This window comes from Bombina bombina, chromosome 1, assembly GCF_027579735.1.
Source record: "Bombina bombina isolate aBomBom1 chromosome 1, aBomBom1.pri, whole genome shotgun sequence".
NCBI lineage: Eukaryota > Metazoa > Chordata > Amphibia > Anura > Bombinatoridae > Bombina > Bombina bombina.
Window position 1 is genome coordinate 1,500,679,508 of NC_069499.1, and position 25,636 is coordinate 1,500,705,143.

Sequence of the window (25,636 nt, forward strand, 5' to 3'; positions counted from 1 at the left end):
ACAAATTGGAATTCAAGACTTTTCCTCCCAGAGGCAGATTCCATCTCTCAAGATTATCTGCAGACTAGCTAGAGAGAGGCGTTCTTGAAATGTAAACAACATCTTTCCTCCTTGGGAGTGATACTTCCAATTCCAGTGCAGGAACAGGGTCTCGGGTTCTACTCCAACCTATTTGTGGTTACCAAAAAAGAGGGAACTTTCCATCCCATTCTAGACTTGAATTGTCTAAACAAGTTTTTCAATGTTCCATCCTTCAAGATGGAGACTATATACTCCATTCTTCCTTTAATATAAGAGGGTCAGTTCATGACAACAATAGAGTTAAAGGATGCGTATCTTCACAGAGACCATCACAGATTCCTGAGACTTGCCTTTCTGGACAAACATTTCCAGTTTGTGACCCTTCCATTTGGTCTAGCCATGGTTCCAGAATTTTTTCAAAGGTTCTCGGGGCTCTTTTGACAGTGATCCATTCTCGTTGAATTGCTGTGGCACCCTACTTGGACGACATATTGGTTCAGTCGCCATCTTTTCAACAAGCAAAATCTCACACAGAGATATTGTTGTATTTTCTTCATCCCACGGATGGAATGTGAATTGGGAAAAAAGCTCCCTTTCCCCTGCTACAAGAGTAGTGTTTTCAGGGACCATAATAGATTCTCTATTGATGAAGATTTTTCTGACAGAGGTCCGGAAAAACAAAATCATTCCCTCTTGCCTCTCTCTTCAGGCTACTGCTTATCCTTCAGTGGCTCAATGTATGGAGGTAATCGGTCTGATGGTGGCTTCCATGGACATCATTCCTTTTGCTCGATTCCATTTGAGAGCTCTCCAGTTGTGCATGCTCAGACAATGGAATGGCGACCATGCAGATCTATCTCAGAGAATAGAGTTAGATCAGTCATCAAGGGACTCTCTCCCATGGTGGATTTCTCAGGAACATCTGTCTCAGGGCATATGCTTTCGGAGACCTTCCTGGGTGATCGTGACCATGGATGCCAGCCTGCTGGGCTGTGGAGCAGTCTGGAAGTCGTTATAAGCTCAGGATCTTTGTACTCGGGAGTCGGGAGTTTGCTCTTCCCATCAACATCTTGGAGTTGAGGGTGATTTACAATGCTGTATTGGCTTGGCCTCAGTTGTCCTCAGCCCAGTTTATCAGGTTCCAATCAGACAACATAACCTCTGCGGCTTACATCAATCACCAGGGAGGAACTCGGAGTTCCTTAGCCATGGAGGAGGTTACTCGGATTCTTCAGTGGGCACAGACCCACAGTTGATGTCTATCTGCCATCCACATTCAAAGAGTAGACAACTGGGAAGCGGATTTTCTGCGCAGACAGACTTTTTATCCCAGGGAGTGGGAACTCCATCCGGAGGTGTTTTCCAGCTTAGTCCTCAAATTGGGGGTGCCGAAGTTAGATCTGATGGCGTTCCATCAGAACGCCAAGCTTCCAAGGTACGGTTCAAGGTCAAGAGATCCGCAGGCCGTTCTGATAGATGTTCTGGCAGTTCCTTGGGTGTTCAGGTTGGCATACCTATTTCCTCTGTTTGCTCTCCTTCCACGTGTCATTGCTCGTATCAAACATGAGAGGGCATCAGTGATTCTAATAGCCCCTGTGTGGCCTCACAGGATCTGGTTTGCAGACCAAGTGGAGATTTCATCTCTCCCACCTTGGAGACTACCTCTGAGGAGGACCTCCTGATTCAGGGTCTCTTCCTTCATCCAAATCTCATTTCTCTGAAGCTGACTGCTTGGAGAATGAACGCTTAATTCTGTCTTAATGTCTTAATTCTAAGCGTGGTTTTTCTGAGTCGGTCAACTCGCAAGCCTATTACTAGAAATATTTACAATAAGGTATGGTGTAAATATCTTTATTGGTGTGAATCCAAGGGCTACTCTTGGAGTAGAATTAGAATTCCTAGAATTGTATCTTTTCTTCAGGAAGGCCTGGAGAAGGGATTGACAGTCAGTACCCTGAAGGGTCAGATTTCTGTTTTATCAGTTTTACTACATAAATGTTTGACGGATGTGCCAGATGTGCAATCTTTTTGTCAGGCCTTGGTCAAAATCAGGCCTGTCTTTAAGTCTGTTGCTCCTCCTTGGAGCCTTAACCTTGTTCTTAAAGTTTTACAGCTGGCTCCATTTTAACTGTTGCATTGCATAGATATTAAGTTGTTATCTTGGAAGGTTTTGTTTCTTGTTGCTATCTCTTCTGCTCAAAGAGTCTCAGAACTCTCAGCTCTGCAGTGTGATTCCCCTTATCTTATTTTTCATGCCGATAAGCCGGTTCTTCGTACTAAGTTAGGTTTCCTTCCTAAGGTTGTTTCTAATAGAAATATATCAATCAGGAAATTGTTGTTCCCTCTCTGTGTCCTAATCCTTCTTCTTCCAAAGAACGTTTGTTACACAATTTGTAAGTGCTTTTAAATTCTACTTACAGACGACTAAGGATTTTCACCAGTCCTCTGCCCTCTTTGTCTGTTTCTCTGGGAAACATAAAGGTTAGAAAGCTACTGCTACTACTCTTTCTTTTTAGTAAGCATACATTTTGTTTTTTCAGCTGAACAAATCTTTACCCAACTTCTTGCTGCTATCAACATTATATTATATTGTATTACATTAATTATATTATTTTATGTTGACCCCTTCACTACCGGAAATTTCAGAGAAAATCCTGCCCAAAATATAGAAGAGAATTTTTTCCATTTTTGCTATTGCTCAGTTTAAACAGAAATACAGCCTTTGTTTTATTTTTTTACTTACCTTTGAAAATTATACATATTTTAAAGTAGACAATCCAAGGTATTGATCTATGCCCATTTTGATATATTTGGTGCCACTATTGGGCAGTCAAATACAATAATTTTTTAAAAAGTTACTTTTTTCACAAACGTATTTTTACATACAACTATGGCAGTCGTAATAAAAATGGTTGTAAAAGCTTCTCTGGGGTCCCCTTTGTTCATAAACAGCAGAAATGCATGTCTCTGCCATTTTATTTTTGCAATAAGAAGGCCGCTAATTGCATCTGTTCACCACACTTCTGAAATTCTTGGCAGTGAAGGGGCTAATCAGGTAGCTTATAAGGTTAATATTTGCTCTAGTGTAGGAATAACATTCAATTACATGATTTTAGTGAAGTAGAAAATTCAGTTCCGAGTGTAGTTTAAAGTATGAAGAAAGAATGACTGGAAAACATTAAGGGGCCCATTTATCAAAGCTTCAACTGTGAATACGCCGGAATACGCTGGAATCTCACGTCAAATTAGACGCAAATTTGATCCGCGTATTTAACAAAGCATCAACATCGTCAAATATTGAAATATGTGACATAATATACGCTACCGCAAGATTTAATACGACGCAGATTGATGCTTGTCTTATTCGAGCGGAATACTAATCATTCGCCGTCATATTCGACTCTATTTGAATCTCTCATTAAGTTATCAAACATTCAAACCGCCACCCTTGAGGCCGCGAATGCCATAGAAATCAATGGGTCTGAAAACCCAGAAAGGTTATGTTAGATGCTGCAAGAGAATGAAGCTTATTACATATTTATGTAAATTAGAAAGTTGATTACAATTGTCTACTCTTTCTAAATCACACAGACAACAAAGACGCATGTTCAGTATCTAAATAATATGTTAAATAACAATATTCTAATCACATGTAATTTCAAGGGATAGATTAATTTCTAAAGAAGTTTTAATGACAGGTGATGTCTGTCTGGCAGCAGGACTAGTAGATATAGCGATAAAAATGAAATAAATACATTACATACTATAGCTAACTTCCTTTTTTTGATCAATCTAATTTCACCATGTTTAATGTATGTAAAACAAGACCCCCTGCATTTCGCACCACATTTGATGCAATATTTTGCACCAAATTGGTCGCAATACTCAAACTCCTACACAACCCACAAACTAGTGAAAGTTTCCACCACTTTTCATTTGGAAAAGCATAATCACATGAATTATGACATCAGCCAATCTGATTGAAATATACATATTATACTATCACTAACGAATCAAATTGCTCGATACTTGTGTGATTGATCACTCATCAGAACTTGTAAATGCCATTTGTTACATTGTGCATTATACTTTGAAAGTATGTATATGTGAAATTAGTATTAAAGTTAAACATTGATGCTGACATTAGGACACACAATGTAATATTTTAGACAATGATTTGAAAAATTGAATGATGTTTTATTCAATCTAATAATAAAAAATAAAAAGGATAGCCCACCTAACATTAAACTATCATGAATCAGATACAGAAGAAATTAAAATCACCTCTTTACTGTCATGATATTGTCAGTGTTTTTCTTCCTTCTCTTGAATTTCCTTTTCATTAGGAAATGTCATCTTATATGCCAGCCCATTTTTTTACACCCGTGGAGGGGTGGTGTTTCAAACTTGACTTCAATCAGGAAGGGTTACATAGGTGCAGAGAGAAAACTGGCCTAGCTCTTAAAATATCCATTGATTGCAAATAAATAAATACATATGATACCCTGATTACATGTTATATTCACATTTTTTCTTGCTTAGAATAATAATATATTTACACTATATACATATAGTGGTATAAATAAACACAGAGATATAAAAGACAACATTGTTTAGAAGAAAATAAAATTTAGGGACATGTAAATATGTTTGCAGAAGATTTCTGACATAACACATATATATATACAAGTATGTGCAAAGTTATATGTACAAATTCTAGCATTATTAATAATTTTAAAAAAAGAAAAAAACATGAGATAGGCAAATCTAGAAATACAAATATTCATTCATTTATGTGAAAATATCATATATCAGATTTATTGTATAAAAATGAAATTCAAAAAAATACTTTTTATGAGATATTATTGTTTGTTCAGGTATAAATCAAGCTATTTCTTGGACATTAAAAGATGAGAAATAAAAGATTAGCTTTAGAGAAGTGTGCTTGTTCATGGACAGTAATGATATGGTATGAATAACGTTGTAAAAAACAGAATATCCGCTACATCGATGACTCTTCTTTATCAACAGTCCGACGATCATCGCTCCTTACTTGCCGCGCGTTTTTGACAGACTTTTTAATAAATATGGGCTTCGTATGTAGATGTCTAGCGATGTCTGACGTGCATATTGACGCCAGCGAATGCACAGAGATTGACGCTTTGATAAATGGGCCCTAAGTGTGCTTTAAATGGGAATACAAATTTAAAGCTTTATTTTAAATTGTATTAATGAATCCTCTTTTATGTAGACAATAGAAACTTTTTGTGATGAATGTTCCTTTATCTGACCTCTGGTAAATGATAGACAATATGGCTTCCCCATAGAATAAAAACATCAATCATAGACCATACATTTTATCAAGATCATTATTGTGGTCACATCATTGTAAAACCTTTCAGTTTCTAACTATAATTTCTTACCCCTGCAAGTAGGTTTTGGGGTCCATTCCCCGTCTTTCTCACAGATCGAGGTCCTAAGACCATCCAGTACATATGTTGGCTTACAGCCATACGTTACTGATTCACCAAGGTCATATTTCCTAGCTGGGGAGAAGGAGATAAAGCCATTCTCAATCTCTGTAGGACGATTACATTTAACATCTGTTAAGAAAAGAAAAGACTTGAGGTTAATTAAATAGCTTGTAAGACTAAATTGTGTTATCATTAGACATAAAAAGTAAAAAAAAAAAAATTACACAAATGTAAATATTATTATTATTATTTTCTTAAAGGGACACTAAACCCAAAGAATTTCTTCATGATTCAGATAGAGAATGCACATTTAAACAACATTACAATTTACTTCTATTATTTATTTTGCTTCATTTTTAAGATATCCGTAATTGAAGAAAAAGCAATACACATGGGTAAGCCAATCACATGAGGCTTCTATGTGAAGGAACCAATCAGCAGCTACTTGAGCCTATCTAGATATGCTTTTCAGCAAAGAATATCAAGAAAATAAAACAAATTAGATAATAGAAGAAAATTAGAAAAGTGTTTAAAATTGCATGCTCTTTCTAAATTATGAAAGAAAAAATATGGGTTTCATGTCCCTTTAATTTATTTGCAGAGCACCAACAGGTTAATTGGTAATTGATTTCTCAATGAGATCTAGTGCCCTTTTAAAAGGTAATTAGTGTTTTAATATATGTATAATATGTAAACATCAATCAAAGGGGTATCATACTAAGGGAAGCAGCTGATACTATTTTATTGTATTCAGATATGTTACTAGAACACCCTTTCAAAAAGACAGAGTTCTTTCTTCCACCTTTACTGGGAAGCTGATTTCTGATGTTGCCTCTTGGCTTTCCTATAGCCAGTACAGCAGAGTTTACATTCTAAGTATAGGTGCTGGTTTTAACAGTCAAGCTAATGATAATGACAAGATAAAGGTAATGAGGCTATTTGCAAATAACTTTTTTAAAAAATGGATAAGTGGGAACATATTACAGGACCCAGGGTGCAAGTTCTACTGATTTGAAAAGGGATTTTAAATTGTCACTTTATTAATGATTGGCAAAACTACCTTAAGATGCTGGTGAGTATCTTTGTCATATATTTCTTAAATGGGGCCACGTTGGTTATGTTTTAAAGGGACAGTGTACTGTAATTTTTTCACAGTTAATGTGTTCCCATTGATCAATTTTACCTGCTGGAGTGTATTAAATTGTTTACAAATAACTACTTTACATTATTTTGTCATTTGAATTAGCAGCTTTTGCATGCTGAAACAATTCAATACTGGTAGCTAGCTGCTGACTGGGGGCTACACACATATGCCTGTCATTAGCTCACCAGATGTGTTTAGCTTAGTACCTATAATATATTGCTGCTCCTGAGCCTACCTAAGTATGCTTTTCAACAGAGGAGACCTAGAGAACAAAGCAAATTTAACAGTAGAAGTAAACTGAAAATGGTCTATCTGGTTCATGAAGGTTTAATTTAGACTTTACTACCCCTTTAAAAGGAGAATGTGATTTAAAAATGAACACCAAAACCTTAGTATGCTCAGGAGTGTGCATAAAGCGGGAAAAAAAAAGATGATATCGCTTGTGCGCAACGGTTAGCGCACCACTTGTAATCTAGCATTATAAGTCCAGCACTCGCTCTGCTCTCAGCAGCCTTAAAACCATATAAATTGTTCCAACTTCCAGAGTCTCCCCTAGGCTCCTGCATAATACATGAAAGGTAATTGCACTCTCAGGATAGAAACGGTTAATACATTTATTAGTTTCAGAAACGTTTTGAGGGGTTCTGGCTAAGACACATTGTGCAATAAAGAAATACCCAATAAACAATTGTTTTTAGTAATGTGTTTCTGTTTTGTGTTCTAGATAAGATCTCATCCCTTTTAGTAATGACAGGTAAATCATATAATAGGGAGACAAAGATCAGACAGTTTGTTGATATAGGTCCAGATACATTACTGGCCAAATGGGATGTAACCAGCTTGAATACTGTCATTCCCTTTTTTTGAGCTAGATTATAAGTGGAGCGCTATTGTTAGCGCAAGGTGATCGAGAGGTCACATTTTTTGTGCTCAAATCCACATTACAAGTAGCGTGGTGTTTAAATGCATGCACATTTGCCCAAACAAGTGGTAATTTACACTCCACATATTTTCTATGGGTGGCGTTAAGCTTTGATCCTATTAGCTGAATGGACTAAGAATTCAAAAATCAGCCAATAGAAATGCAAGGGCACCCCTATATAAAGGGGAATCTCGCCTTAAGAGGATGTTTAACGGTAGATCAGAAAAAAAGAATATGGACGACAGATCGAACAGGAGGACATCACCAGAGGGGCACCTCTATGGACCAGCAGCTGCCCCCCTAAGGAGCTGGATTCAAGTTTGGTGAGTACGGTAGGTTGATTTTTTTGGGTGGGTGTTTTTTTAGTTTTAGAATAAAGGTTTTTTTGTAAGCAAAAGAGCTTAAAGGGAAATGAAAGCAAAAATATTTCTTTCATGATTCAGATAGAGAATATAATTTTAACCCCTTCCCGTCTTGACTTATTTGTCTACATCCGATGTAAACAAATAAGTAAAAAATGTAAATCACACGATCATTCATGCGATCCCGTGATTTCAATGATGGATTTGTATCAGGGGGAAGTGCATATGGCGCTAGACACGCCCTCAAGCCCACAATTCCATTCACAAAGTGCTTTTGTCTTTAGTACAGACAAACGGCTATGACGTTCTATGCCGTCCTAAGGGGTTTAAGACTCAGTGTGGTTAGGACGGCATAGAACGTCATAAGGGCTAAATGAGGTTAAACAACATTCCAATGTACTTCTATTATTTAATTTGCTTAATTCTCTAGAAATAGCAATGCACATGGGTGAGCCAATCACACGAGGCATCTATGTGCAGCCACCACACGAGGCATCTATGTGCAGCTACTTAGCCTAGTTAGATATGTTTTTCAAAAAAGGATATCAAGAGAATGAAGCAACTTAGATAATAGAAGTACATTGGAAAGTTGTTTTACATTGTATGTTCTACCTAAATCAAGAAAGCAAAACAAAATGGGTTTCATGTCCCTTTAATCAATAATGCCCCTTTCAGGACATTTTTTTTTAAGGATAGGTTCTTTTTTTCATAGCAAGAGAGCTTAATCACTAATGCCTTTTTCAGGGAATCTTTTTTTAGGGTAGGATTATTTTAAGCATAGTTTTTTTTTTGGGAGGGGTAACTGGTTTTAGTACAGGGATTTAATTAAACGTATTAACCCTTAAACCTCTGGCCTCCCACATCACAACCATTAACTAAACCTATTAACCCCTAAACCATCAGCCCTCCACATTGCCATAAACTAAATTAAGCTATTAACCCCTAAACCTAACAACCCGCTAACTTTACATTAAATTTACAACATCCCTATCTTATAATAAATTAAAACTTACCTTTAGAATTAAAATAAACTATATTAAAACTATTAATTAAACTACCCTAACTATTATACTACAATTACATTAAACTAGCAATTAACTATATTACATATTAAAAAACGCTAACCCTACTCAAATTATTTAAATCTACTATTAAAAATTACTAAATTACAATAAAAAACAAACACTAAGTTACAAAAAAAACAAACACTAAGGTACAAAAACAAACAAACCACAGTATCAAAAATAAAAAAGAATTACACCTAATCTAATAGCCCTATCAAAATAAAAAAGCCCCCCCAAATAAAAAACCCCTAGCCTACAATAAACTACCAATGGCCCTTAAAAGGGCCTTTTGCGGGGCATTGCCTCAAAGAAATCAGCTCTTTCACCTGAAAAAAAAAATACAAACACCCCCCAACAGTAAAACCCACCACCCACCCAACCAACCCCCCCAAATAAAAAGCCTATCTAAAAAACCTATGGCTAGATTTAGAGTTTGGCGTTAGCCGTCAAAAGCAGAGTTAAGGGGTCCTAACGCTGCTTTTTACTGCCCGCTGGTATTTAGAGTTTAGCAGGTAAGGGTCTACCGCTCACTTTCTTTCCGTGACTCCAGGCTACCGCAGATCCCCTTACGTCAATTGCGTATCCTATCTTTTCTATGGGATTTGCCTAACGCTGGTATTTGGAGTCTTGGAAGAAGTGAGCGGTAGACCTTCTACCGACAAGACTCCTACCGCCAAAAAAAGTCAGTAGTTAAGAGCTTTATGGGCTAACGCCAGAACATAAAGCTCTTAACTACTGTGCTATGAAGTACACTAACACCCATAAACTACCTATGTACCCGTAAACCGAGGCCCCCCAACATCGCAAACCCTCTAATAAAATTTTTTAACCCCTAATCTGCCGACCGGACACCGCCGCGACCTACATTATAGCTATGAACCCCTAATCTGCTGCCCCTAACATCGCCGACACCTACATTATATTTATTAACCCCTAATCTGCCCCCCCCCCCAATGTCGCCGCTACCTAACTACAATTATTAACCCCTAATCTGCTGACCGGACCGCGCCGCCACTATAATAAATGTATTAACCTCTAAACCGCCGCACTCCCGCCTTGCAAACACTATAATAAATTGTATTAACCCTAATCTGCCGTCCCTAACATCGCCGCCACCTACCTACAATTATTAACCCCTAATCTCCCGCCCGCAACGTCGCCGCTACTATAATAAAGTTATTAACCCCTAAACCTAAGTCTAACCCTAACCCTAACACCCCCTAACTTAAATATAATTTTAATTAAACGAAATAAATTTACTATCATTAAATAAATTATTCCTATTTAAAACTAAATACTTACCTATAAAATAAACCCTAATATAGCTACAATATAACTAATAGTTACATTGTAGCTATTTTAGGATTTATATTTATTTTACAGGCAACTTTGTATTTATTTTAACTAGGTACGATAGCTATTATATAGTTAATAACTATTTAATAGCTACCTAGTTAACCCCTTAATGACCGAGGACGTGCAGGGTACGTCCTCAAAAAAAAGGCAGTTAACGCCTGAGAACGTACCCTGCACGTCCTCGGTGTGGAAAGCAGCTGGAAGCGATCCTGCTCGCTTCCAGCTGCTTTCCGGTTATTGCAGTGATGCCTCGATATGGAGGCATCCTGCAATAACCTCACATGGCCATCCGATGCAGAGAGAGCCACTCTGTGGCCCTCTCTGCACCGGACATCGATGGCCGGTTTCGTTGGTGGGTGGGAGCCGACTTGGGAGGCGGGTGGGCGGCCATCGGTGTGCCGCGTGACGTCAAGGGGGGCGGGATCGGGGGCGGGATCGTCGGGGGCGCGCACGGGCGCGCGCGCGTGCACGGAGGGTGGCGGGCGGGCGCGTGCACGGGGCGGGAGCGGGTGGGAACCGCTACACTACGGAAAATGTTTTAATAAATGTGGCCTAATCTTGTTTGTGCAAAAGCACAAAAAGTGATCATGGAGGGGTGGGGGGTTGGTTTTGTGTGGGGGAAGCTACACTACAGAAACGTTTTAACAAATGTAAAAAACCCCCCATTTTTCCTTCTAAACTGGGTACTGGCAGACAGCTGCCAGTACCCAAGATGGCGCCCATTAAGTTAGAGTGGGAGGGTTATAGAGCTGTTTGGGGGAGGATCAGTGAGGTTGGGGTCTAAGGGGGGATCGTACACATCAGCATATGTAAATATGCTTCTTTTTTTTTTTTAAAAAAAGGGCCAAATACCTTTTATTTTAGTACTGGCAGAGTTTCTGCCAGTACTTAAGATGGCGGGGACAATTGTGGGGTGGGGGAGGGAAGAGAGCTGTTTGGGAGGGGGGGTCTGATGTTTCAGGTGGGAGGCTGAGCTCTACACTAAATCTAATATTAACCCTGCAAGCTCCCTACAAGCTACCTAATTAACCCCTTCACTGCTAGCCATAATACACGTGTGATGCGCAGCGGCATTTAGCGGCCTTCTAAATACCAAAAAGCAACGCCAAAGCCATATATGTCTGCTATTTCTGAACAAAGGGGATCCCAGAGAAGCATTTACAACCATTTGTGCCATAACTGCACAAGCTGTTTGTAAATGATTTCAGTGAGAAACCTAAAATTGTGAAAAATGTAACGTTTTTTTTTTATTTGATCGCATTTGGCGGTGAAATGGTGGCATGAAATATACCAAAATGGGCCTAGATCAATACTTGGGGTTGTCTACTACACTACACTAAAGCTAAAATTACCCCAAAAAGCTCCCTACATGCTCCCTAATTAACCCCTACACTGCTGGGCATAATACACGTGTGGTGCGCAGTGGCATTTAGTGGCATTCTAATTACCAAAAAGCAACACCAAAGCCATATAAGTCTGCTATTTATGAACAAAGGGGATCCCAGAGAAGAATTTACAACCATTTGTGCCATAATTGCACAAGCTGTTTGTAAATAATTTCAGTGAGAAACCTAAAGTTTGTGAAAAAATTTGTGAAAAAGTGAACGATTTTTTTTATTTGATCGCATTTGGCGGTGAAATGGTGGCATGAAATATACCAAAATGGGCCTAGATCAATACTTTGGGTTGTCTACTAAAAAAAAATATATACATGTCAATGAATATTCAGAGATTCCTAAAAGATATCAGTGTTCTAATGTAACTAGCGCTAATTTTGAAGAAAAAAAAATGGTTTGGAAATAGCAAAGTGCTACTTGTATTTATGGCCCTATAACTTGCAAAAAAAGCAAAGAACATGTAAACATTGGGTATTTCTAAACTCAGGACAAAATTTAGAAACTATTTAGCATAGGTGTTTTTTGGTGGTTGTAGATATGTAACAGATTTTGGGGGTCAAAGTTAGAAAAAGTGTTTATTTTTTTTAATTTTTCCTCAAATTTTATAATTTTTTTATAGTAAATTATAAGATATGATGAAAATAATGGTATCTTTAGAAAGTCCATTTAATGGCGAGAAAAACGGTATATAATATGTGTGGGTACAGTAAATGAGTAAGAGGAAAATTACAGCTAAACACAAACACCACAAAAATGTAAAAATAGCCTTGGTCCCAAACGGACAGAAAATGGAAAAGTGCTGTGGTCATTAAGGGGTTAAAATAATTACAAAATTACCTGTAAAATAAATCCTAACCTAATTTACAATTAAACCTAACACTACACTATAAATAAATTAATTAAATAAATTAACTACAATTATCTAAACTAAAACACAATTAAATGGGGGCGTGTCCGGGCGGCGGCCATGAACGGTCGCAATATCAGGAGCTCTAGCACAGAATTAGCTAATCCGCCAGTTATTGCTGATACATCGGATTAATTTGGAAGCAGCATTATCTATTTGAACTCTGTGGACATTTCTGACCCGAGTGCCGGTGTATTTATGACAGCGGAGCCCTGATCTGGGCAACTGAGGCCACAGGTGGCGGCCCAACATGCGGCCTCAGACCCCCCCAGTAGACTCGCTGGGTAACGCAGTCACAGGAGGACTGCCATATATTTTACCATTAGATCTGTGGAGATAAGACTTTACATCCTCCACCGCTAATTATAAGATTTCATTATAAGATCATCTGGTTACAGACCTGCTCAAGATGGCGGACACTGCCGCACTGTTTCCAGACATCAAAGCAATGGTGGATGCGCATTTCCTCAAGCTTCGTGCCGTACTGACAGCAGAGTGGACCTCCTTAAGAGAGGAGTGCAGGTACTTCACTAGAAAGCAACGATCAACAGAGATCCCAACGACCCCTCCTCCAGGGAAGAAACCCTCCGTTTTGGACCTTACAAGTGCCCTATCACGCAGTGCTCCTGGGGGCGACCTCCGGTCTGTACAGGGCATACTAGCCTCCCCGGTGAAGACTGACCTCAGATGCGGCGCTAGGGAGCAGCGGTCTGAATTGAGAAATGTAGCGGCTCTTTCAGCTGGCAGCCCTCACAGAGCTGTTACCCCTGATACTACAGCAGTGGTAGGAGTGGGCATGCAGCATGGAGACAGCGATACCGGAGTGGGTCAATTTGTGGTGCTATTGGATCCCAATAAGGACACTGGTGACACTTCTGGTCTGCGGGTGTCTATAGTGATGGCCTTTACCCGGACAAGGTATAGTGCCGAATCTCTTCTGCTCCAGGGAAGCAAAGCTCTGAACTCACAAGGTAGAGGTGTTTGCATTCGCACCTGTGACCCACCTGGACTGGGACTGGCATAGAGGTACACGGTTGCCCAGGCTTGTGCATTTGAGAAATCCGGGGTGGGTTAGCCTAAGCATGTCTAATGGGATAATGAAGCCGGATATATAATATGCCAACTCCAGGACACACTTGAAAGAGGACTGTAATTACAATTATATTAAGAGTTTATTGGTGAAAACATAATAATTAGGTGCAATGGCGCTTTTCCCCCTAAGGACGTTTCTGTATTAAAGACTCATAATATATGTCTGGGACTTGCAATTCCAACTCCAATTGAAAGAAAGTTTACCATGACCAGCTACAGCTTGAAGTTTGTTTTAAAATGCTGCTTAAACTATATGTGTATATGTTTATGGGCCTATGGGTGTGCATGTATATGTATACATGTGTGTATATGGCATATGTGTATGTATGTGTATATGTTTATGTGCCTTTGTGTGTGTAAGTTTATGTATGCATATGTGTATTTGGTACATGTGTATGTATGTGTATATGGCTACACAAGCAGGGGCAGGATATCCTATAATGTGTATTGGGGCTCACAAAGCTCTGCCTACTATAACCCCAGTAGCTAATTTATATATATCTGGGACTTGCAATTCCAACTCCAATTGAAAGACAGTTTACCATGACCAGCTACAGCTTGACGTTTGTTTTACAATGCTGCTTAAAATATATGTGTATATGTTTATGTGCCTATGTGTGTGCATGTATGTGTATACATGTGTGTATATGGCATATGTGTATGTATGTGTATATGTTTATGTGCCTATGTGTGTGTATGTATATGTATGCATATGTGTATTTGGTATATGTGTATGTATGTGTATATGGCTATACAAGCAGGGGCAGGATATCCTATAATGTGTATTGGGGCTCACAAAGTTATGCCTACTATAACCCCAGTAGCTAAATCTATTAAGAAGTATGCACTATAGACTTACTGGTCGTGTATATACATATCATAATCTCCCCAGTAGCCCTACAGATGTGCCAGCTGCCTACGGCCGAGGCAGGTAAGGTTATTTTATATGCATTGGGGAGTGTTGGTTGTGTCTAATCTGAAGTAGGCACTTTGATCCTGCAGTTGGTGTTTAATAATTACAGGGGTATACTTCCTGCTCTATCTGCTGCATATTTCAAATATACAAACAAAGTCAAATATGATGGTAGACCTAGCCTCTAATCCTCACTATTGTATGGGATGCTGATATGCTGGTAGAAGATGTTTAAAATAATTTTAATAAGAATTATCCTATCCTGCCTTTTAATATCGCACAGGACGGTTATTTATTCAGCTATTTTCTTGCTGTGTCCCTTTGGTATAATCCTTTGGGGGAACGATATACCCAAGAGTTCCTCCTCTAATAACAACCTTAGGTTTGTTAGCCCTCAGAGTTAATGTTATGTTTGTTTTTTCCCTTGCCGGGCTAAAGGATACTCTCTAACCTATTACCCAGTGGGCCCAAACTCATATAGGTTGGTTGGTAATTTAAAGTATAGTTGATGACGAACATTGCTTCATAAGCCAAACCCAGGTCTATTGACACCTAATACCCCAATTTGACTTGTACCTTAAAGGCAAATATTGTAACGGTTGGCTGCGGTTGGACATCTACTTCTATTAACACCCCCATAGGGATTGACAGTTCAGGAGTGGCTTTGGTGTGCCTGTGGAGGTACCAAAAAATAAAGATACCCATTATAGAACTTATATGTAAATAATTATGTTTTCTTCCCTTACAATTCCCCTATTGATCTATAGTTATTTTAGCCTTGTCCACTAACCTGGGGAAATATTTTATTTTTCTTCACTCTTTTTTGCCATGTTGAAGGGGAGCTATTTTTACTTTATGACTCCATAGATCAATACAAGTTCTTTTATATTTTATATTCATAAGTATGTTACTTATTACTAAGTTATCAGTTTATCTTTAAATACTGGGTCCAAGAGTGACCACATCAAAGACTAATTTTCCTCTTTTATACCACATAAGTTTTCATTTAGGTACAAGAGTTACCTTCTGCGTCAAGTGAGGAAACTTGTCAAGATACAGATTTAAAAATAGAGGTTCCAGATTGATCTTTTGTAATTTGTTGTGTTGATTCCATGTACGCTAAGGGTTATTGTAAAATTGGATCGTATACTGCTTTTGTATTATTGGAACCCTTCTTTGTCATTTTATTTACACAACCTCAATAAAAAAATAATTACAAAAAAAAAAAAAAACATTCAAAATGCTTAATAACCACAAAAAATAAAAAAAATAAAAAATACAATTAAATAAACTAATCTATAATACAAAAAAACCCACTAAATTACAGAAAATAAAAAAAATTAAAAAAGTTTAAACTAATTACACCTAATCTAAGCCCCCTAATAAAATAAAAAAGCCCCCCAAAATAATAAAATGCCCTGCCCTATTCTAAATTACAAAAGTAATCAGCTCTTTTACCAACCCTTAAAAAGACTTTTTGCAGGGCATTGCCCCAAAGTAATCAGCTCTTTTACCTGTAAAAAAAATATAACCCCAACATTAAAACCCACCACCCACATACCCCTACTCTAACCCACCCAAACCCCCCTTAAAAAAACCTAACACTAACCCCCTGAAGATCTCCCTACCTTGAGTCGTCTTCACCCAACCGGGCCGAAATCTTCATCCAAGGTGCGCAGAAGAGGTCCTTCATCCGGTAGAAGTCTTCATCCAGGCGGCGTCTTCAATCTTCATCCATCCGGAGCGGAGCCATCTTCCAAGGAGCCGACGAGGAGCCATCCTCTTCATCCGGACTCTTCTTACATAATGACGGTTCCTTTAAGTGACGTCATCCAAGATGGCGTCCCTTCAATTCTGATTGACTGATAGGATTCTATCAGCCAATCGGAATTAAGGTAGGAAAAATCTGATTGGCTGATTGAATCCAATTGATCCAATCAGCCAATCGGATTGAGCTCGCATTCTATTGGCTGATTGGAACAGCCAAATTATAGTAGTGGTGACGTTGCGGGCGGCAGATTAGGGGTTAATAATTGTAGGTAGGTGGCGGCGATGTTAGGGAAGGCAGATTAGGGGTTAATACAATTTATTATAGTGTTTGCGAGGCGGGAGTGCAGTGGTTTAGGGGTTAATACATTTATTATAGTCGTGGCGAGGTCCGGTCGGCAGATTAGGGGTTAATAAGTTTAGGTAGGTGGCGGCGATGTTGGGGGGGGCAGATTGGGGGTAATAAATATAATATAGGTGTCGGTGATGTTAGGGGCAGTGGATTAGGGGTTCATAGTTATAATGTAGGTAGCGGCGGTGTATGGAGCGGCAGATTAGGGGTTAATAATATAATGTAGGTGTCAGCGATAGCGGGGGTGGCAGATTAGGGGTTAATAAGTGTAAGGTTAGGGGTGTTTAGACTCAGGGTACATGTTAGGGTGTTAGGTGTAGACTTAGAGAGTGTTTCCCCATAGGAAACAATGGGGCTACGTTAGGAGCTGAACGCTGCTTTTTTGCAGGTGTTAGGTTTTTTTTCAGCCAGCTCAGCCCCATTGTTTCCTATGGGGATATCGTACACAAGCAAGTTTTTCCAGCTTACCGCTACCGTAGGCAACGCTGGTATTGAGGGTTGAAGTGGCGCTAAATTATGATCAACGCTCCCTTTTCTGAGCCTAACGCAGTCACTCAGACAACTCTAAATACCAGCGTTGTCTTAAGGGAGCGCTGGGAAAAAAAGCAGCGTTAGCACCGCGGGTCTTTACCGACAAAACTCTAAATCTAGGCGCTAAGCTCCTCATTGCCCGAAAAGGGCATTTGTATGGGCATTGCCCTTAAAATGGCATTTAGCTCTTTTACCTGCCCAGACCCTACTCTAAAAATAAAACCCACCCAAAAAAAACCTTAAATAAACCTAACACTAACCCCGACGATCCACTTACAGTTTTTGAAGTTCCGCTTGAAGGATCCATCCAGCTGGCAAGAAGTCTTCATCCGGGCGGCAAGAAGTCTTCATCCGGGCGGCTCTTCTATCTTCATACATTCTGCGCGGAGCGGGTCCATCCTAAAGACATCCAGGGCGGAGCTCCTCTTCAATGCGGTCAAAACTGGAACTTAAATGCAAGTGATGTCATCCAAGATGGCGTCCCTTGCATTCCTAGTGGCTGAAAGGTTCCAATCAGCCAATAGGATTAGAGCTGCTAAAATCCTATTGGCTGTTCCAATCAGCCAATAGGATTTGAGCAGCTCTCATCCTATTGGCTGTTCCAATAGGATGGAACAGCCAATAGTATAGAATGAGAGCTGCTCAAATCCTATTGGCTGACTGGAACAGCCAATAGGATTTTAGCATAGGATTTACTGTTGGGGGGTGTTTGTATTTTTTTTTTTAGGTGAAAGAGCTGATTTCTTTGGGGCAATGCCCTGCAAAAGGCCCTTTTAAGGGCCTTTGGTAATTTATTGTAGGCAGGGTTTTTTTTTATTTTGGGGGGGCTTTTTTATTTTGATAGGGCTATTAGATTAGGTGTAATTCGTTTTTATTTTTGATACTGTGGTTTGTTTGTTTTTGTAACTTAGTGTTTGTTTGTTTTTGTAACTTAGTGGGGGGGGGGGGGGTTGTAACTTAGTGGGTTTTTTGTTGCAATTTAGTCATTTTTTTTTTTTAAATATTTTTATTGAGGTATAAATGCATTACAACAAGTAAATGACATAAAAGTAAGAGAGTTACAATAACCTCTATATCTTCATATAGGGTTCAGTTTGTTGCATAACAAAAATAGTAAACACAAATTGAAAATAAACCTCAAATTTTCCATTTTTTGTTGCTAATAAACTAGGACATTTTCAAATATTATTTTCATATCTAAAATACTCTTAGAGATATAGTTATATCCATTATATCACAGACAAATTTAGTGATACAAAATACATACCTCACATTATAACAAAGAGAAAAAACTAACATAGATGAAATAGAGAGATGTCACAATAATACTTTCAAAATAAAAGGTAGCGGTACATATAAGATAAACCATTTAAGTAGGTCTTCCAAGTAGGAAGGTACATTATGGGGGGGGGGGGGGGGGAAGAGGTGGTAAACTGAATATAATGAAGTAACAAAGGTGTGAGAGGGGGCAACCGTGATCCAAATTAGCTAGGGGTATTTATTCTATCTTGTAGCAGCCTTAGAATATTTGTGTGGTTGGAATGGAGAGTTAATTAACTGTAAATAGAGGGGGATCAGCCCCCAACAAAAGAGGACAGGGCAACATTTGATGAACTATATGTGTATAGCTAAGGTATATGGGCTATCTTATATCTGTATAGTAAGTTAGTGAAGGGCAGGAAATAGCGCATAACTAATAACATACATATTAAAGAGCCTTAAGTGACAGTAATACGACATCACATTATCCATCTGGACATATAGAGCTAAGTGCCACCCAAAGTCCTACGCCTGCCACTTGACAATCAATATATAGCCACTTTATAAGTATTAAGCATATAGAAATCCGGGTCACTTATCTTACAAATACCCTCATGACATAATTTAACAGTTAGACTAGATAAAGCAAAATGGCCCAAATACCAACCACCCATATAGGTTAAAATATGGCAGAAGTATAGAGAACACATGCAAGCAACAACCCAATGTGGGGAAAAGTGTTCTACATATATAAGTCACAAACCCCACATATAAAACATATCCACATGTAGAGTAAAAAAAAAAAAAAAAAATTCCCATGAGTGGTGTCCCATCCGACAAAAAAAATTGTTACATAAGCAAACAAGACAGGGATCGTAATGTACACTACAAATACTTAAATACATATATGAAGAGAGTGTATGTGATAGGTAGCAGGTACTCTTACAGCCACCTACTTCACGTAGCACAGCAAACTTAAACATTAAAACGAAGAAATATAAGGGAATGCGTGCAAGGGAGTAATAGCAAAGAAATAACTAACATTTTGTCCTGCCCAAAACACATGGCTAACATTCTATATAATCAGCCGTAATACGGACGGTTATCAGTCCAAAGGCAACCAGACAAGTCTATCTAATGATCTCTGCAGTAACCCCATAGAAGATGGTGGACTTAGGGATCTGCCGGACAGTTCATCTAGCCAATACCCCTAGGGCTTGTTAACTCCAACCCCGGTAATGGACCTTGTCTGCTCTCCTCAACTACAACAGCAGGTAAGTGAGCTTCTTCTTGAATCTCCTTAATGAACAACTCCGTTAGTGAGTGAAAGAATCTCCGAACCCCAAGCATGGGAGATATCTGGGCAGGTGCAGACATAGTGCAGACTTCTGTCTCCGCGGAGCTATGTAGATGACATGGGGAAGTTATGCCCACCACCTGATATCGGAGCCATCTGTCGTCCGGTGCTTCAGCTGGGGATGCTGCGTTCTCAGGGCTTCCTGCCATGCCTTTCCATGAGTCATTCAAGATGAGTGGTGGACGCCGGGGCCCCAAAGCGCCATCCGCTTCACAAACAGCCATGGAAGCATGGTGTAATATGGAGGAGCTTGTAGTGACCGCATCGGTCGGACAAACTGCAGTTTGAAGTGTATGAGCAAATGCAGCCTGATAACTGTCCAAGAGCTTACCCAGTTCTCTGAGGATATATGCCGCTGGATCCATATTGTCTCTCACAATAGCTTTCAGTGCAAAAGGCCACGTAACTGCAAAAAGTCAATTTTTCCCCTTCATTAGCTGTTCGCTGCGTAGGTAAAAAATGGCCGCCACTTAGCACTCTGATCAAGAAAACAAGCATAAGTGAGGTAGAATTGTATCCAAGGGTCATCTCACTGTTCAATTTTAAGTATCCGAAGCCTCTGCCCCTAGAAGTTCCAGTTGATATTAGAATAAGGGAGCTTGAGCGGTCGCCAAATTTGGTTATTGCATATAGTGTAGCCGGAGCTACCATGAGATGCGACCGCTCATCTTCAGTGCTAGCTCCGCCCCCCAATTTAGTCATTTTTAATAGTAGATTTAAATAATTTGAGTAGGGTTAGGGTTTTTTAATATAGTTAATTTAATTGCTAGTTTAATGTAATTGTAGTATAATAGTTAGGGTAGGTTAATTAATAGTTTAATATAGTTTATTTTAATTCTAAAGGTAAGTTTTAATTTATTATAAGAGAAGGATTTTGTAATTTTAATGTAAAGTTAGCAGGTTGTTAAGTTTAGGGGTTAATAGCTTAATTTAGTTTATGGCGATGTGGGGGGCTTGTGGTTTAGGGGTTAATAGGTTTAGTTAATGGTAGTAATGTGGGAGGCCAGAGGTTTAGGGGTTAATACATTTATTTAGGTGGCGGTGGGGTCCGGGAGCGGTGGGATAGGGGTTAATAACTTTATTTAGGAGGCGACGGGGTCCGAGAGCTGTGGAATAGGGGTTAATACATTTATTTAGTAGTGGAGGGGTCCGGGAGCGGTGGGATAGGGGTTGATAAATTTTATTTAGGTTGCGGCGAGGTCGGGCGGCAGATTAGGGGTGTTTAGACTCGGGGCTTATGTTAGGGTGTTAGGTGTAAACATTACTGGTTTTCTAACATTTAAATCAATAGGATATCTGGCAGCATCGAACATAAGCTTTCGCTGCTTTCAGACTCCCATTGATTCCTATGGCATCCGCTGCCTCCAGGGTGGCGGATTGAAAACCAGGTACGCTGGGCCGGAATAGCAGCGAGCGTACCAGTTAACTATTTGATAACTTTTAAAAAGTGTCAAATAGTGCCGAATGTGTATTCAGAACATCTGTAATGTCATAAGCATTGATCTGTGTCGGATTGAGACCGGTGGATCGTTTGTTACGTCACAGATTTCAATTTTTGCTGGTCTGTAGGCTGTGATAATTAGGTCGAATGAAGTTCGCCACAATTACGCTGCAGAGTTCCAGCATATTTGTGATTGATGGCTTGATAAATATCCCCCTCTGCATCAACAACACTGCTTAGCCTGGTTTTGCTACATAGATTATTTATTCTTTCTATGTCAGAGTTCACAATATTCTTTGAATGAGTTAAAATCTCAAATTGAGAAATCTGTTCCTTTTTTAAACTTACGTTGAACATTATTAACTGTAAGATAAAAATTGGTTTAGAATAAAAGATTTGTATACAAAATCCACAGATCGTAGTAATCTGCTTGATAAAGTTTCCATCCCACTAGTGTTTTTAAAAGTGTTCCGTAATATAATTTACCAGCTCCGATTAATTTCCATGAAAATTGGACATCAGGCAAATCAATTGCACTTTATGGTTATAGATCAGGCACCTAGGAAAACTGGGGGGCCGACAGGCTTAAAGATTTATTGTATAGGGAGGCTACATGAATCTGGGCTTTGGATACTATGGGGCATATGTGCGAGTGGACATGATACGAAGTAGCGTATCATGTCTGCTGCACATCGATAAATGCCGACAGCATATCATTACACCAGCAGTTCTTGTGAATTGCTTGTGCAATGCTGCCCCCTGCAGATTCGCTAGCAGGGGGTGTCAATCAACCCGATCGTATTCGATCGGGTTGATTTTTGTCCGCGGCCTCAGAGCAGGCGGACACGTTATGTAGCAGCGGTCTTTAGAAACAAGGGGTATCCATACAGAGCTTGATAAATATGCCCCTATGTGTCCTAGAGGTATGAACAGGGAATTTGATTGTATTGCAAAATGTGTGGTATCTTGACAAAGGGACTGGAACCCCAAAACGTTGCTGAAACTGATAAATGTATTACACTTTTGTATCCTGAGAGTGTAACCGCCTTTTTTTGTAACATTAATTAAACATTTTAAATGAATATGAAATCCAACATTTTAGATAGATTTAGATAGATGCTACAAGCATTGCTACAAAACGGTCTTAATTAGCACAAGTACAGCCATTATTCAAAAACAATTATGGAGTTTGAAATATTGCTTTCTTCATTAAAATACCACTTGAAAGTATTCTTTTATTTAAATGGACATTGTAACATTTTTGTTGCATCTAATTTAAAATGTATTGTATCTCATTAATATATTGCAGCTTTTTCTAAAAGAAAATTATATATACAGTATGTGTGTGTATTCCTGAGCGGAAAAAAATCCTCTTTTTGCTTGTGGGAAGTGTCACTGTCCACCAATAAAATGCAGCTAAGCTTCTGTCTCACGGATGAATAATGTACTTCACAATATTTTCAGAATGCAAATTAACTGTTTTTCATGCAAAAAATATTTGTAACATAGCTAGTAGTAATTCCATATGCATATATAAGGCCCTTTAAATATGATACACTTGGATTTCAGACACCAAAATCACCTTATGCAACGTTTATGCTCCGAACGAAAACCAACACAGCTTCTTTCAAAAACTCTCACACTTACTCACACAGTGGTCTCACACCAAATTATTCTTAGCAGGAGACTTTAACATCACCATGTCGACCATTAGAGCAGGTGACACTAAACCCTTAACCAACAAACAAACTAGGCACAATCGTATAGTGAAATCAATACAAGAAACCCTTTTGCCTCACTCTCTAATAGATTCCTGGATGACATTATATGGCTTGACCAATGACACAACATTTTATTCGGCAGCACATAAAACTTATATCAGATTGGACTACATATATGTCAGTCAAATACTCCAGCCCCTCTTACTAAATTCTCAAATCCATGCTTGCGTATGGTCTGATCACTCAATTATCACCCTACAGGTGGATGGTCTAAGTGATCCAAAAAGAAGTAAAACGTGGACCTTCGATAAGTCATACCTCAGAAATCCCCAAACACACGATAAAGTGCTTAAACTACTGAATGAATATTGGCATCTAAACACAAACACAGTAACAAATCCAGGGATTACCTGGGCTGCTCATAAAGCGGTCCTAAGGGGGATACTTATCAAGGAGAAATCGCTACAGATTAGACAATTTAGACAACAGATAAAACAGCTCCACACAGAAATTGAAGACCTAGAAAGGCGTCACAAACACACTAAGACTACAGCCAACCTAAAAACTCTCCACTCGAAAAAATCAGTACTAGCTACATTCCTCCACTCACAAGCCACTAGAGCCATACAAAACCGACAAGCACAATATTTTATATTTGCAAACAAACCAGATAGATACATGGCACATAAAATCCGGGAGCGCTGTAGAGCCTCAGTGATCTCCCTAATTGAGACACCTAACAACACAACAACTTCGCACCCACAAGAGATTGTAGATACTTTTGCGACATACTATGGCGACCTCTATGATGGGAGGAAAGTCATTCACACTTTAGAGACAGAGACACTTACTTCGACTTTCTTTAACCACAATCTACTTCGAACCATATCCAAAGATCAGAGAGACGCATTAAATACCCCCATAACCACTATAGAAATAATAGGGGCGATCAAAGATCTGAAGCCGGGGAAAGCGGCGGGGCCGGATGGCTTTCCAGGCGAATATTACAAGCTTTTCAAAGTAGCACTGATCCCACACCTACTTAAATTTTGTAACCATGTTATGGAAGGGGGACCCATTCCACCTGAGCTCCTGGCTGCGAAAATAGTAGTAATCCCCAAACCAGGAAAGGACCATAAAAAATGCCAAAATTATCGCCCAATATCCCTTATTAATCAAGACCTCAAGATATTTACAAAGATATTAGCTAACCGACTTAAACACATCATACCGCATCTGGTCCACCCAGACCAGGTGGGTTTCATTAAAGGAAGGGAAGCCCCAGACAACATACGCAAAGTCACTAATTTAATCCAAACCCTAAAAGAATCACATACGCCTTCCCTTCTCCTATCATTGGATGCAGAGAAGGCATTCGATAGAATTGATTGGAATTACATGTTTCTAGTGCTACATAAGATGGGTTTTGAGGGAGCAATAGTGAAGGCCCTGAGAGCTATCTATTCAGCGCCAGGAGCTCAGGTATCATCGGCGGGATACAAATCCCAACCCTTTCCTATCCGTAACGGGACCAGGCAGGGGTGCCCCCTTTCTCCACTTCTCTTTGCTCTGTGCATAGAGCCTCTAGCCGCTAAAATCAGATCAAACAAAGATATAACAGGAGTAAAGACAGACACCAGGGAATATAAATTAGCCTTATTTGCGGATGATATCCTACTAACTATGACGAACCCCCTAATATCGCTGCCCAATCTTTCCCAAACTTTAGAGACTTTTTCTAGTATTTCAGGTTTCAAAATAAACACAGAGAAATGTGAGGCACTTCCCATTGAGATACCCCGTCACACTCAGACACTTTTAGAATTCAATTTCAAATTTAAATGGATGAAACACTCCTTAAAATACCTGGGAATCCACTTGACAGCATGCCCTATGCAACTCTATAAAGCAAATTATACGCCATTGTTTAAACAAATTAGAAAAGATTTATTAAAATGGAAATCTTATAAATTTTCATGGATGGGTAGGGTAGCTGCGGTTAAGATGACCACTTTACCGAGAATTCTATACCTATTTAGAACTTTACCTATTAAGATAGTTACAAAAGACCTAGAAGCATTACAAAAAGAAATACTTATATACATTAGAGGAGATAAGACAAACAGAATTGCGAAATCCATACTTAATAGGCATAAGAAATTGGGAGGTATTGGGGCCCCTAATTTAATAGAATATTACAAAGCAGCCCGATTAGCACAAGATAGCTTACTCCTAAAAAGAAATAAGGAAATAATATGGCCTACATTAGAAGCAACCTTAGGCGGCTGGGGCGAAACTGATACAATTATTTGGGAACCAGTGAAAGTACAGTCTGCTCAGAAGACTGCTAACCCCTACACTACTAACCTCACAATCGATATGTGGAAAGAAGCAAAAACAAAATACAACCTCATGCCACAACACTCTTTATATACACCGATAAGATATATCCTGCCCAGTGAAATCTGGGCACAACTGCAGAAATGGGAAAATAAGGGGTTATACAGAGTGGCAGATTTCATGGAGGGCGGAGGACCTCTTACATTTACCCAACT

The 25,636-nt window shown here is 39.1% G+C and overlaps 1 protein-coding gene across 1 annotated transcript in view; it reads right to left on the reverse strand.

Moving 5' to 3' along the window:
- APOH (apolipoprotein H) overlaps window positions 1-25,636 on the reverse strand; it is a 145,490-nt gene that overhangs the window by 22,511 nt on the left and 97,343 nt on the right. Inside the window, exon 6 of the mRNA XM_053721465.1 lies at window positions 5,445-5,624. Within this exon, the coding sequence (XP_053577440.1) occupies window positions 5,445-5,624 (180 nt within the window). The remainder of the gene's footprint in view (window positions 1-5,444; window positions 5,625-25,636) is intronic.